The sequence below is a fragment of the Sprattus sprattus genome (genome assembly GCF_963457725.1).
Source record: "Sprattus sprattus genome assembly, chromosome: 3".
In the NCBI taxonomy this organism is placed as follows: domain Eukaryota; kingdom Metazoa; phylum Chordata; class Actinopteri; order Clupeiformes; family Clupeidae; genus Sprattus; species Sprattus sprattus.
In genome coordinates this window covers 7,691,964-7,707,174 of record NC_137922.1, presented here as the reverse complement: position 1 = coordinate 7,707,174, position 15,211 = coordinate 7,691,964, and the positions used below count along the sequence as shown (strand labels likewise).

General features: G+C 42.9%; 1 protein-coding gene across 1 annotated transcript in view; it reads right to left on the bottom strand.

The window, feature by feature from the left end:
* Positions 1 to 15,211, bottom strand: part of adgrl2a (adhesion G protein-coupled receptor L2a) — an 87,681-nt gene that overhangs the window by 12,198 nt on the left and 60,272 nt on the right. Inside the window, exons 9-17 of the mRNA XM_080834001.1 lie at positions 14,755 to 14,793; positions 13,291 to 13,474; positions 12,860 to 12,982; positions 12,415 to 12,620; positions 11,730 to 11,903; positions 9,552 to 9,761; positions 8,565 to 8,785; positions 4,602 to 4,668; positions 1,392 to 1,483 (exon numbers count right to left, since the gene is read on the bottom strand). Coding sequence (XP_080690127.1) covers positions 1,392 to 1,483; positions 4,602 to 4,668; positions 8,565 to 8,785; positions 9,552 to 9,761; positions 11,730 to 11,903; positions 12,415 to 12,620; positions 12,860 to 12,982; positions 13,291 to 13,474; positions 14,755 to 14,793 — 1,316 coding nt within the window. The remainder of the gene's footprint in view (positions 1 to 1,391; positions 1,484 to 4,601; positions 4,669 to 8,564; positions 8,786 to 9,551; positions 9,762 to 11,729; positions 11,904 to 12,414; positions 12,621 to 12,859; positions 12,983 to 13,290; positions 13,475 to 14,754; positions 14,794 to 15,211) is intronic.

Sequence of the window (15,211 nt, the reverse complement as noted above, 5' to 3'; positions counted from 1 at the left end):
CATGTGAAACATATGGCCAGGCCCTTCAGCTTACCCTCCCAGCTGCATCTTAACTGCATGTTTGAGTCAGCGCTCTCGAGACACACACAGGGCTTAAAAAAGGATTTCTTTCCAACGCAACAAAGCCTGAAACTGCTCTCTCAAAGGAGTGGTTTGTGCTGGGCTGGCAGCAGGGGGCAGTTGACATTTTTGCCCCCTCAGTTTTTTACCTGGTACATTTACATAAATTACAAACTTGCGGGTCGAAACCTCTGGTAATAATGCTGATAAAAAACATAACAAGTATCCTGAAACAGGAAGTCCCCAGCTTAACTTCAGTGGCCTATTCTTTCTTATAAAGAGCCTATCAGGGGTTCCTTAGTTTCATGTCTGCGGTTGCTAAGCAGGAGAATTTGACAGTTTTTGATTGCAATGAATGAAATAGATTTAGTGTCAAACACTATGGTATTGCGAAGTTGCAACCTTCCCTATGGCAGACGTGTATGAGCTGTATTTCACAGAGAGGACAGATGCACGCTGTTTGTCACAAAATATTGGCTTTCAGTCTCCAAGGATCGTAAATTACTAATTAAAAAGTGTTACTTTTACTATCAGTAAAAGGTTCTCCCCTATTGTGTCCGCCCATGCCTGCATCACTGGCACTCAGACCAGTCTAACGCTAGAAAATATTGCCCTCTTGCAAATCTCAAATGCCGCCTCAATCTCTATACAAAGGGCCATGGCCATGGTGATCATGTATTAAGGCTGTAGCCTAGTTGGTACAGGAAGGCTTGGCAAAGCACCCTACCTCTCCAGTTATGGACCTAATGTAGACCCGGTTCTAACCTATTATGACTGCATGAATGGAGCCCAGCCCAATCTCACACTAGACACTGTTGGGCCCAATCTCACACTAGACACTGTTGGGCCCAATCTGACACTAGACACTCTTGGGCCCAATCTCACACTAGACACTGTTGGCCCCAATCTCACACTAGACACTGTTGGTCCCAATCTCACTCTAGACACTGTTGGCCCCAATCTCACACTAGACACTGTTGGGCCCAATCTCACACTAGACACTGCTGGCCTCCTTGCTAATCTCAAATGCCCCCTCGATCTATGCACCTTGCAGCCGGGACTGTTTTTTTGCCCTTTTCTTTTGCCCTCCAATTCATCTGTGGGATCAATTGGAATCGCCTTGGGCCACATACTGAAGGCTTTCATGTGTGTTGTTGGGGTGGGGAAAGTGGGGGAGAAATAAAGCACAGAGATAAAAAAGATTTTTGCAGTAAAAAAAAACCATTGCAGTCAAAATCTCTATCTGCTCAGAGAACTAAACGTCTGATGTTACTGAGAAACAGGCAAAGCGGCAACAAACCAGCAAGCAAACAGGCAAAGAAGACACTTACTTTATATTTTCCAGCCTGCTGGAGTCAGGTTTCAGTGAAGTTGTGTGCTTGACCATTTTATACATAGTTATGACCAGGAAGATGAGGTTTAGCTGTGATAACAAATAAAGAGAAATGATGTCTTTGTTAATACATTAAAGGAAAGAGTACAATTGGAGTAGGATGTTAATTAGCCTGCAATAAAAAAGAGCTTGATGCATTGCTTAATTTAATGTGTATTAAGCCTGTCGCAGGACTCTGTCTAGCAGTCTGGCGCCGAGTGAGTGTCATTCAATGAGAGCTGAAATACGCATTAGAACCCTAATGAAATGCAACAGCTGCTTCTAGGCCATGCAGTGAAGACTAAAAGAAGGCAAACAAACCAGTTCTGCTCGAAACAAATTGATGTTTGGAATGTCACTATACAATTTCTTCAGTTATTATTTGCAATATGAATTAGTAATTGGACTTCTTGCAAACACAAAGGCGACTTCTAAATTGTAATGCGATGAGACAGGCAATGTATTCAACAGAGTTTATACACTCTCTTTTCATTTATTAAAAAATATATACTTTCCACGAAATACCACTACCACAACAGTAAAGATCAATATTCTCATCTACACTGTAAGCCAGTGTATTTGCAAATACATACTGTGAGACAAGATACAAAGATAAGATACAAAGAATATTAATTACATATAGAACAGGCCCCTTTACACTATAGACTGCAGTCATGGTGTGTTTAGTTGTGTGAATATGCATATGTGTCTGTGTGTGTATGTGTATATGTATATGTATGTGTATGTGTATGTGTATGTGTATGTGTATGTGTATGTGTATGTGTATGTGTCTGTGTGTGTGTGTGTGTGTGTGTGTGTGTGTGTGTGTGTGTGTGTGTGTGCGTGCGTGTTTGTGTCAGTTGAGTGAAGGCTTCAGAATACCTTTCCCAGCAGCCAGCCAGGAGTGATGACAGCGATCCAATGAGACAGTGGACAGGGACCGAGCACTTTGAAGTAACCTTGCCGAAACAGCGCGTGTTCCCACCCACCCAGCACACACACACACACACACACACACACACACACACACACACACAAAAACACACTCTCTCTCTCTCTCTCTCTCTCTCTCTCTCTCTGTCTTCCCTGGGGCCTGGTGTTACCTTGCCACTACCGCGCGGGCGGATGGGCGGGCGTTGAGAGAAGAGCTCCTCGTCCGGGCCTCAGCCTCTGTGAATCAGCGCAGCTAGCCAAGCGCAGGCCCCCTGCCGCCCTGGGACCGGGGAAGAAAGCTTTTGCAGTAGGTTGCACAATGAACTCCCCATGAACCGGATGAAATATTTACGGTGCAGATGGAGCTGTCCGGATGACAAGAACTGCTCATGACGTGTCATGATCCAGGCCCCTGCGTTAAAACTGCTCAAGCATACTAATGGTTTCCAACCTCTCATTACTTCCATGTTCCTTCTTTCCAGCGAGCTAATACTCCTGCGTCGCCCGGAGGCAGGCCAACCTCGGACTGCCTCTGCGCCCAAAGAGCTTCTTGCAGCCTCCGTTCTGTCTGGCTTCGGGACAAGTCATAAAACAGAAAAGAGCAGAAGCAGGCGGAGGTGGCGGTGGCGGTGGCGGAGGGGGAAAAACCCACTTTGCTTCTCCGCTGGAACGACTGGCGTAAGAGTCCACCCAGGAGTTGGACACAGCAAGGCAGCTTTATTACACAGGCACGCGTTCCTGAGCTTCAGCTTTCTCTTTTTCTTTTTTTTCCCCCTATATTTTTATCCACCCACCACCTTCATCAGCAAGGACAAAGCCAATTTGTTAGAAAATCAGGGTCGTGAGTTCAAGGAAACCTTCGAGTTACACCCTCCCTTGGGGGGGGGGGGTCCTACCTTTGTACTTTATCTTTCGTTGTCAAACGTTGCAAACAGAGAAACAGCCTGAGTTAGCTCCCAGAGAACTGCAAATCCTCCTTTCTGTCCGACTGGAAGACTCAACAATAAATCAGACGCACCTGGGGTTGAAGGGCCTGTGGCACAGGTGACTAGCACAAAGATGCTGATGGCCATCTCGCAAGAAAAAAGAAACAATGAAAGAAAGAGAGAAAGACAGAAAGGAAAAAGGGGGAGGGAGCTAAAGTAGACCATTCCAGTCAACCCGTAATGAGAGAAACTCTGGAAAGAACATCAAATAATAATACATGGCCTGGTTTGACTAAGGGGCCGTGGCTGGGGACTAGATGACATTTGTGGTTTTATTCTCCACATGGAGCGCATCGGTTGTGGTTCAAAGTGACCTTTGGCTTCCATCTCATCATCGCAAAAAAAAGAATGGCAACCAAATAATATTCAGGAAGCGCTTTCTTATTGCAGTGATCTGGACGTTGAGAGACGCCTGGCCGAGGTCACCGGGACTGTTGATGGGCCCATAACGCTGATAATGAACACACTTCTGGACAAGCCCCACTCATCCTTCCCTCCTCTCCTCTCCTCTCCTCTCCTCTCCGCGTGAGGGGACTCCAGCATCACACTGCCACCGCAGGGGAAGATTAGAGGACACACCAATAGACAGTGCACTGCTCAAAAGGTTAGCCCAATAACAACCCTGGGCTATTTCATTCTTTATGGAGGGAGTTAGAGTCCCCCGGGCCCTCTCAGGTCCATGCCTCAGTGATCCGCTCGCAGATAATAATGCCACGACCAGTAAATAATTGGTTGGCTGAACAGTACACATGTCAGCATCAGATGGTATGGCCTTCACCCGTATAGACCTTGACCACACACTGATGGATGTATACACTGGCTGTCTCAGTCCCTCAAACCACCTCTTTAACCTGTATATATATAACATGACATCAAGCGCAATCATTCCCTTATTGCGACTTCGAAGCACTGTCAAGATTCTGTCATTTATGACGATTATGATGAGAATCTAAAGAAAGGGTATAAGAGCAAGACACCATTCTCCATTTGCACTCAAGAAAAGATCCCGTCTCACCCATGTCATGGCGTGGCAATAGCTATTGCTTTGACCATGAGAATCGACTATATTGCGAGCACCGAGCAATTTTATTTTCCTTGTTTCTCTCTCTCTTGCTCTCTCTCTCTCTCCCTCTCTCTCTTTCTTGTTGTGACATACACACATACACACACGCACTCATACTCTCCCTCTCTCGCGCTCTCTCTCACACTCAGACACACACAGAAAAGTGCATAGATGTAATTCATCTTACCATAATGATGAAGGTAACAGGTCCTATGAAGCTCCAGATGAAATGATTATCCACCCTTAGCCAGCAGCTGTGGAATACAATACACAAGCCTTTATATTGCATGACTTGCAGAAAGCCATTTACATAGCATGAGTTGCCGAAAGCCTTTTACATTGCATGATAAAATACATTTGTAGCTTTTCACCTGCATGTAGTAGTCCTGTGAAAAAGACAGTGGGTACAAGTCGAATAGGACTCGGACTGCGACTTTGTCATTAATTAGAGTGAAAAAACGACACCCATAAAAACACTGGCTGCTGGAAAGCACGTCACAAACAACAGGCCACACAGAGCCCTTAACCACAGGACACACACAGGACAGTTCTACACAAGACAGTTCCACACAGGACAGTTCCACAAAGGACAGTTCTACAACATAACACATACAGGACAGTTCCACACAGGACAGTTCTACAACATAACACACACAGGACAGTTCTACACAGGAAAGTTCTACAACAGGACACACACAGGACAGTTCCACAACAGGGCAGTTCCACAACAGGACAGTTCCACACAGGACAGTTCCACAACAGGACAGTTTCACACAGGACCGTTCCACACAGGATAGTTCTAAAAAGACTTGTATGAGCTCATTATTTAGCAACACACATGCTCCTCTTTCTATTAAACTAATAATTAATAACAAACAGCACCAGCTAAACCAACAGAAGAATTATTTGGATGTAGAAAAGAAATAATTGGTTTGTGGAGACCACTTGCACGCAGGACTAATATTTCATGAACTAGAATAATGCCTATGGTCTAATGTGTTTAAATTCACACTACTAGTAAGATGGTTAACGTTGACGTGTGTTCTGCGTTAACAAAGAAGTGAAGTGGTGTTGAGATAAATGGAGTTCACAATGCATGATGGTTAACGCAGTTTCACTCAAATTAGGTCATTTCTGCTCTATAGGTCTCCTAGCTAATGAATTAAATATGACTACATATGGAATCATTAAAGCATTGCCTCATATGACTTTATCTTCAGATGACTTCCTCCATCAAAAGAAGTTTATTAGCCACGTGATGTTATGCAACCGCCAGTCTGCAACCACCACCCGAACATTATCTCTGTTTAGCTCACTACGTGACGGTTAGCCACCACCACCCGAACATCATCTCTGTTCAGCTCACTACGTGACGGTTAGGGCTGCTGCAGCCTCCAGTAAGGTCTGCTGTCTATGGAACAAGGGTGCATGTATGTACAGTATACCATCTATTCATGATCCTGTGGGCTGTACGGATTTAAACCCAGAAAGACTTGTCTAAGTAGGCTAACTACATCTTAGACACAAAGCATTGTAGGCTAGACAATGTCAGACATGCTACAATTATATCACCAGCAGCCCAGCTGTTACATGTTAGTACTGTCAAATACAGAAGGCCTTTACCCGGTGAAATGTCAGGAAGGTATTAATATGAAAGAAATTGATACTAGCTATCGAGTATCAATATTGTCATGCTTCCTTTCTGCTATCATGCACTCTGAGATTCTTCTGAATGAAGAGTGTGTTAAAAATTAAATACATTATTATTACTATTATATTGTTTTAGACCAGTGGAAGGGACAGGTCCTTTACTGAGGAGAACAGGAGGAGGGAGGAGGAGAGGAGAGAGAGGGGGAGAGATGAGAGGAGAGAGAAGGGGAGAGAGGAGAGAGAGGGGAGAGATGAGAGGAGAGAGAAGGGGAGAGAGGAGGAGATAAGGAGGGGAGAGGAGAGAGGAGGGGGAGAGGAGCATCTGTTAGCGGGGTTCTCATGCTACAATAACGCTCTAGCTTTGATTCTGCGCCGCAGCAGGTGTGGTATTGGTAGCATTTTCATGAGCAGCAGACGATGTCTGCTATTGTAGCTGAAACTCTAGCTTCAGCACGCGGGGCTGGACCAAACTATTATGCCCTTCACTCCCCAAAAGTGACCAACTGGGGTGGACGCCGGCAGCAACTGTGAAGGTGCTGTGTACCTAACAAGTCCTGTTCCGAAAAGTTATACGTAAACACGAGGCGGAGATTAGGTTGCAGTATGAGGACGAGGCTTTGGGTACTTTGGGTTTAATTTAGCCAGGAAAGGCTGCATTAAGTGCACACTGAGTATCTATCACTTGGAGCACGGCGAGTTTCAAGAGGGCTATTCCCCATAAAGTGGGTCTGAACTCATACTGGGCCTGCATATGATACACTAGCCTGCTGCATGCTAATAACATAAACAATATCATCAACACAGATCAGTTACTACTGCTTTGGAGTGCACATTCATGACTAAATACCTGGCAGAGAAACAGCCAAAACACCAAGCAACGCTCCTATGGGTTCACCATGGTAACAGATCATAACACCAAGCAACGCACCTATGGGTTTACCATGGTAACAGATCCTGTTGCTCATGATTTGGATCAGTTGTAACAGGACCTCAAAACACCAGTTTGTTAGCACAGTGGGATTATTTGGATTGATGCGTAATTTGAAATTCTACGTCAGGTAATGTTATCTTCCTTGTTAGCTAAGCTACAAATCTACGGTTCTGTCTTCGGTCACTGTAGTTTTGTGAAAACAATCTAAACAACTAACTGTAGTTTTCACTTCTAGTGGTGTTTTGGATGCTGTGGTTCTGTGGTTGCGTGTCATTTGTTTGTTGACATTTTATATTTCATGTTTGTGTTGCTTCAGCTATGAGTAAGAGACATACACTGACTGCCACGCCATGTCAGGCTGGAAAGGCAGGCACGTCACTAGATTTACTAGACTTTTACTAGAATAGATTTACTAAACTTTTACTAGAATAGATTTACATGCTTCATTATGCCACAAACACATTCTTTTCCTCTATTCATCCTCTGTCTGAAACGCTCTGTTAGAGCTCCTGTGTCTTTAAGCCCACACTCCCAATGAGCCCAGAGCGCTCTGATTGGTCAGCTAAGCAGGCAATAAGGATTGTGTTACGAGACTGCATCAACTTGTAACAAGGGAAAAGGGCTGGAATTCTAACTAGGCGTTTCAGGCAGCTGAGAAAAAGTGGTTTCTGTGGGATAAACTCTCTCTCTCTCTGGGGTATAACTTTATTACACAATAAAAGCAAAGGAAAAAAGATTGGCAAAAAAGATAAGCATAATAGGTCCCCATAATAGGTAGCTTATAAACTATCCAGCAGGGTAACTTTCAAGCCTTACAAAGAACAACAAAAATGAGGAGCTGTCTGGAAACATGAACATATTGGCACAATAGTAGACATTTTCACTGCATAAGTACTTAGCCTACTATTTCAGCTGATAGGGTTGCAGCTTGGTGATGCCCAGTCAACTAGAGTGTTAAGACTCCATACTCCTTGTTAAGAGTCCCTACTCCTAGTGCGTCGCACAATCACTGGCAATAATTCAGTAGCCTTCCAGTCATTCCTCGCTCCTACTCATTCCTTGAGGCACAATAGTGCGATCACAGTTGTGTTTTCCTTAAATGACAATGATAAACGATAGATTTAGATAGATTGATGGCATTAATTAAGTGCAGCACATAGTATGGGATAGACACTAGTGACACCCCTGGTCTAGGCCATCTTTGCTGCCCATGTCAGGCGTTGGCCCTCAGGCAGCTGATTCTCTAGATTCTGCTGTATTTCTCTTTTTGCCAACAAGCCCAGTGTCGTCAGTGTGTTAGTGGCGTTGCCATGGCAATGCTTATCCGTGAATTTGGAGGGAGGAGTTTCTGAGGGAGCACTGAAGGGAGGGGTGTATTTCTTTAGCGTGTGAGTTCAAATGTGAACAATCACTGTCTCCATCTTTAATCTTCAAGATGCTAAAGCATGACATTCCCCACCCCTGTGTAATCCTGTCTATTCCTAGCAAAGATACAGACGCCACACATACAGTCTGATTCACACATGTGTACAGACGAGCTGAGAGTTCAGTGTGTGATGATCCACTTACGCCTTGTCTGTCCCATAGCTGCGGTAGTCGACTGCTGCGGAGACGATGACGACTATGGTGGGGAAAAGGTAGCCGGACACGTAGTAGTATTTCTTCCTGGAGTATTCACTCTCAAACACTTCCACCACCATGAGATAGAGCTGGACACCCTCCAGACACATCCAGCCAAAGGAAGCCAAGAAGAAGAAATGTAAAATCCCAGCGATGATGGAGCAGCCAATCTGGAGACAATCGATTCATATGAATTAATCATTTTACATTACAGCTGTATATATTTGCTTTTAAGCTAGCTTGTCCTAAAATAAATTCACAAAAAAAAAGGAGATCCAAGGAGAGAAAAAAACCCCCAAAAGAACAAATGGTCCATGGAAGCACGATAGTGTGTGTACTGAACCCAACTCTGTTATCCACAACAATACAATTATTTACAAAAGGTTAAATATTTGACCTGTGAATAAGCCTGAACATATTTTTTTTCTCTGTAGGAAAAAAGTTACCCTTTGACATATTTTGGGCAAATGTACTAGAAAACCATTGAAAATGAAGAGCAATAGCTACTTTTATTCAGTGCCTTACTGAGGTTAACTCAGCATTGACTAATTAGCAGCTTTAGAGGTGATTGCATAACTTGAGGGGGAAAAAATTGCACACTGCACGTCCAGTTACTGTTTTATCAGCTAATGCTAAAATTATCATTTTTGGAAGAGAGGGGAGTTTATTTTAACTGAGTGTAAAATCATCCTCCTTATAGTATGTATCTGTGTTTAATGATAATAACTGATGTTTTATTACCCTATTAGTGTTTTATTGTATATTTTTGCCCATTTCCACTTGTAGATGAATTTGAGTTTAATTTAGCAACATATACATTTCTTTCATGTTGAAAACTGAGCAGCTCTCCTCAGTTTCAGACAGGGGTATTTTTTTTTTTTGATGAACTGCACGGAAAATGAATCTCAAGATCAATAGTAGAATCTCTGATCTTACCCGGGGTTCTGTCATGTCGATACCAATTAAAAATATTAACTCGGCGATGAAGAGGTTGATGCACAGGTTCTTGAGGATGGTGTTGCGGTCACTCTGTAGACCTCGGAAGAAGCACAAGGTGAAGATGGTCATGGCCAGACAGACCAGAGAGATGGCGATCCCCGCGCGCGTGATCACGGTCAGCAGCAGCTCGTGAACGTCGTCTTTACCCTGCAGAGTGGCAGACGGAGGAAATGAATACGTGGGATTGTCAATAAGAAAGAAAAACGGAGAGGTTCTTGGTGGCTCTTCTGGATCACTTCAGGCAGGCCCGAGACAGAAAAATGAACACCACTGTTAGGGAGAGACATGAAAATGGATGCTTTACTGCTATCAATCAATGACTGGGTGGATCAGATGACCTCAATTAGCGTCTCATACGGGACAATTGACTCCAGCTTCCTGTGTGTCTCTTCAAGCTCATTGTCTACAACTTCAAGTGAACTTATGAGCTGTCAAACTGAGCATGACTCCAAATACAAATCCTTAAAAGTCACAGGGCTCTCGTCTGGCTGCTTGTCTGGCCTTCTCCTCGTCTGACGCTGACCGAAGCAGTTTCTTACGATAATTTATGTGTCTTATTAGCCCACGTCTGCAAAATCCTGCTTACAATGCATGCATATAACCAGTTTTATTGTGTATAACTAGTCCGATGCATGAATCACAATGCAACATAACCCTAAAACGTAAGCAGGATATAAAACCTTTTAGTGCTGAACTGGACTTGGGGGGGGGGGGTCTTATCTGTGGAAATACCCTGTGAATTTGGTCCAAATGATTACAGTTACTCTATTTGAAGCTTGCAAAATGTCACAAGTGCTTATCTTTTTTGTGTGCCACTGACATCACACCCAAGGCTAATTCTGTGTGACTACGACAACCCCTGAGTCTTAAGCCCAACCTTTGGCAAGTTCATCCTGGTGTTTCACATCTGTTGTTACTATAGATGGTTACATTCTCAGATGATTCAATTGTCATCATGTAAAGACCTCAACGCTGATGCTGTTGATTATTCAACATGGGCTGTCCCTCCGCTCCTGGTGTTATTGCAAAGCAGCAGCTGCAGTCTGAAACACGTGTGGTAGAACTGGTAGAAGCTCATTCAACTGAGGGCCACATATGGGGCTGAGATCATACACAATCACGGTGCCTTACATCTGAAAGGTTAAGACATGCTGGAGTGTGATGCTTTCTGCTGAGTATATTGCTTAGATGTCCAAGTCCAAGATGCCCTTCTAAGGATTGTGAGGATAGTTTCCTTCAAATAAGTCATTTTTTATATTTCCTATATTTGACTTCATATTTATTTATTTATTTTCACACACCAAGTTGAATATTTGATGTTGTTGTGAAATGTGAATAACCTTTAATAATCAGGGCTTAACAGTTAGTGTGTTTCATATATTATTCACATTTGTTTGGCCAAGACCATTTTACATAGCTGCAAACGTAGCCTGCAGTGTTAAATTCAGACTTTATCGAACATTTCTAAAATAATCAGGCTGCACATACATTGGAATAGCCTATGGTACTAAAGGATACAAATGTGTCTTATACACAAAATGCTGTACGCTTGGCTAGTCGTTTTTTGTGCTTTAAAATGGTAGCTATACCAGTGTGTGCCTCGTATAAAAACAGCTATACCAGTGTTTGCCTCGTATAAAAACAGCTATACCAGTGTGTGCCTCGTATAAAAACAGCTTTACCAGTTTGTGCCTCATATAGAAATAGCTATACCAGTGTGTGCCTCATATAGAAATAGCTATACCAGTGTGTGCCTCATATAAAACAGCTATAACAGTGTGTGCCTCATATAGAAATAGCTATACCAGTGTGTGCCTCATATAAAACAGCTATAACAGTGTGTGCCTCATATAAAAAGGATTTAATACACCAGCCTTTTTTTTCACAATTTGCTTCCACTTGGATTTGTAAATTAGTGTTCCCTTTAGAGCTTTTCAAACATCTCTCAAAAAATGGAAAGCTGCTATATATTATTTAATTAATTCTTCATTCCGATCGAATATCCAATCTGTATAATTTAATTGTTAGCTTGTGAACTGGAATCTGATCAAATTTGGACATTTGTGCCAATACCCAGCCCTAGGGTTAGGGATTATAAACAGACAGATCTCTCACCCCGACTTCTCGTTGGGCCATCAGGACTGCAAAGTTGGTTAAATGGCTGCAGGAGCAGGTTGTGTGTGTTTTATTCCCCGTGACGAGTTTACAGCCCTGTGTAGACCAGTATCCTGTCATGCTCCTCTCTGAGTAGTTCCAGAACGAACAGCTGGAGTTGAAGTAGTGTTGTGTCTGGAGAACAACACAAAAACAACGTGGTAAAAAAAAACATCAAAGCTTCGGAAAAAAACAGTGGCAGACGATATTGTAAAAGCTTTCTCCCAATGACGGCTAATTAAATCAACTTAATCCTCGTTTATCCAGGTGGACTGCTTTGCAAGTAGTCATTTGATTTCCTTAGAAACACTTCTCTATCAACAGCATGGTTCAGTTTCTACTGATGAAGAATTAAGTCAAGCAGAATTCCTTTGAGATGTCTGTGGAGAACTTTAACAGACAGCGTAATTGCCCCTCAAGTAATCTCATCCTGCATTGTACATTTAATCTATGAGTTAATTCCCAGGCATAAGAGAAAACGGCATCAATTACATCTCACTGTTGACTAAAGAATTCATTTCCATTAGGTCTCCCTTCAACACGGAACCCATAACTGCCGGTTCAGGTGTGTGACTTAAATAAAATCGTCTGTGATTTATCCTTTGAATGGTTTATATTATACAGATTCGCACATGTTGAAACTTACGTCAATATGCTCTAGGGTAAATATCACAGGATCTGATATAAAGACCCGACTGGACTCTTTGTTGATGGAGGCGGCGATGACGTCTGAATTGACAGCCACAGATTGGTTGCGCCCGTGCGTCTGGGTGTGCAGTCTGAGGGTCGAGTTTTCAGTACTGAGAAACTGTCCCAGGTTTTTGTAGAGAACAAATACCAGCTTCGCAACTCCTAAAGCAATTACAAAAAAGACAATATGAAGAAGAAGAAAAAAACGTTTACAAAGAATACTGTCACCACATCTTATGCTCCTATAAGAAGTAGTAATTAAGGACTGTATTAACATTGACATAATACGTACTCATTTCAGTACATACCTACAGTATGTTCAGTACTAGTTTGATTTAAATGTTATGACGCTAAAAATATTAAAATGCTGACAGAGAAGGAGCTAAGAGACTGGGTCTCACCGTTTCTGCTGTTGAGTTTCACGGTGTTGGCAGACAGCTGAATCGAAACTCCACCTTTGGTCGTCTGCGGAAACTTAAAATCCTGCACCTGTCCATCTGTGCTGAGCACGTAGACATCCAGGACTGGATTTGAGAGGAAATATAGCACACATTACACATTCATGTTTGATGAAAAAACACACAGCTAATAAAGAAACACTACATTGTGTTTACAAGGTACACTATTCATGAGGAAAAGAGAATAATGAATAACATTTGGAGGATCTATCATTCATATCCAGTGTGCGGAATAACATTCGGAGGCTCTATCATTCATATCCAGTGTGCGGAATATTGACAGGTGACATTCCTTGGTTCTGTGTTGCTGTATAGACTTGAAAAATTGAAACGGAAAAACTAACGGATGGGTTATCATGTTAAATCGTACATACTTATATTGTTAGCAGGTACTTTCACAATGGCTGGCTCCATTAGATTGTCTGCGAGGACGAAAGCTCCTTCCTCTAGAGTATCAAGTAACATGGTTGCAGCATGAGTCTGTTCCGTGGTGTTCATATCTCTCCAGGACTTCAGGGCCTCCGGCCTCAAGAGGTTGTCAACTGTATCTACAATAGCCTGTTTAGACAAAACAAAAACAATAAAGTCAGCAATTCAGCAGACATTACAATGAAGGTAATCACAGCAGATTGCGTGCCAAGCTCATTTCTATGCTGCTAACTGCTTCACGGCTACCACAGGCTCCCATGGCATATGCACTAAACAGTTAGAAACGTGAACAACGCTGCGTTTCTGCATGCCCGGCATACTGTATGTCCAGAGGAACATCTGCAGCCAACAGGTGGCTGTGACATCGGGATTATACTAATTGTGTCAGAAAGCATTTTTTCCATCGTTGGGTTATTTTAATCCAAATATGTCGTGTGATACACAGTTCATTTCCCAAAGAAACTGTGTAAATGGAGTATTTGTATTCAGTTTCAGCCACACTTAAAGTTTGTGATATTAGGAACACACACACACATACAGTATGCACAAACACACACATGTCACATATTACATGACAGCACTCACACAAACATGGTACTGAAGAGAAATACATTGCAGCAGTATTTGACACATAACTGACTCTAAGCATGAGTTGGCATTGTTTGACTATGAAGATGAGAAAAGAGGCAAGTATCTGGACCTTGTAACCCACAAACTGCAATAAATGATACTGGGGGTAAAAAAGGGTAGAGAATAACATGCAAATATAAAAATAAACATTAGTGTTACAGCCATTCACAATCTAATTACACTGAGGGAATTTGCTGGCCACTTTAAGCTGGTGTAATCTTTGCAGCGTATTCCTGAATACAAAGAGATGTAACTGAGGTTTGAAAACAGCAGTGCACACACACACACACAAGTTGGAAAAGCGTAGGTTTAGGAACAAGAAATTAGGAGTCAAGCAGAAGCAGCAGATACCCTGCAACCATAAACACACAACAACAAACAAACAAATAAACAAACGAGAGGAGAGAAAAAACAAGAAAAACAGGAATCTGCGGAAAGGATGAAGTGAATCAGTAGGAGTAAATGAATTGGTAGCCATTTAGTTTGCGTCTCTGGCACGACACGTGCCCTGACTGTGGAAGGAAGGGACTGATCAACCACACACTGAGAGAGCACAGACAAGAGAGGCTACAGGCAACAACAAAGAAAAACAAAAGGAAAAAAGAAAACTGCGCATGCGGCTGTGTGGAGGATTGGAAGGGGGGACAGAGAGAGAGAGAGGGAGAGAGAGAGACAGAGAGAGAGAGAGAGAGAGAGAGAGAGAGAGAGAGAGAGAGAGAGAGAGAGAGAGCGAGAGGGAGAGAGATGAGCCGTGATGCAGGAGAGGAGAACTAAGATACCTTCATGTATGCCCTGCAAGTCCTTTCTCGCTTTTGAAGCTTTCATTGGAAAGTGAAAAAAAAGGGAGAGAGAGAGACAGAGAGAGAAAAAGATCAAACATAAAACACACAATTAGCAGGTTGGAAGACTCTGAGCACAGGAGTTAGCCAGTGCATCCAGCCGGACAACTGGCCCTTCACTGAGTCTGAGTCTGATTCCTACACTATCTACAGGTGCAAGATTCATGTTGTAAGGAGAGGGAGCCAGCAGGTTTGTCCTTGACACCTGGACAGCTGCAGCTGAAATAACCATCGGAAATGTTGTCACTGTTGACTTGCGCTGCCTCTCTGTCTGTAGGGCTTAAGTGTGAGAGGAAGTATGACTAGAATACACCAATGGAAGCTACAGGCGTTTTGCCTTTCACCAAAGTGACTAGATATCTAGCTAAATCTATAATTACCAATTATTTCCATTGAA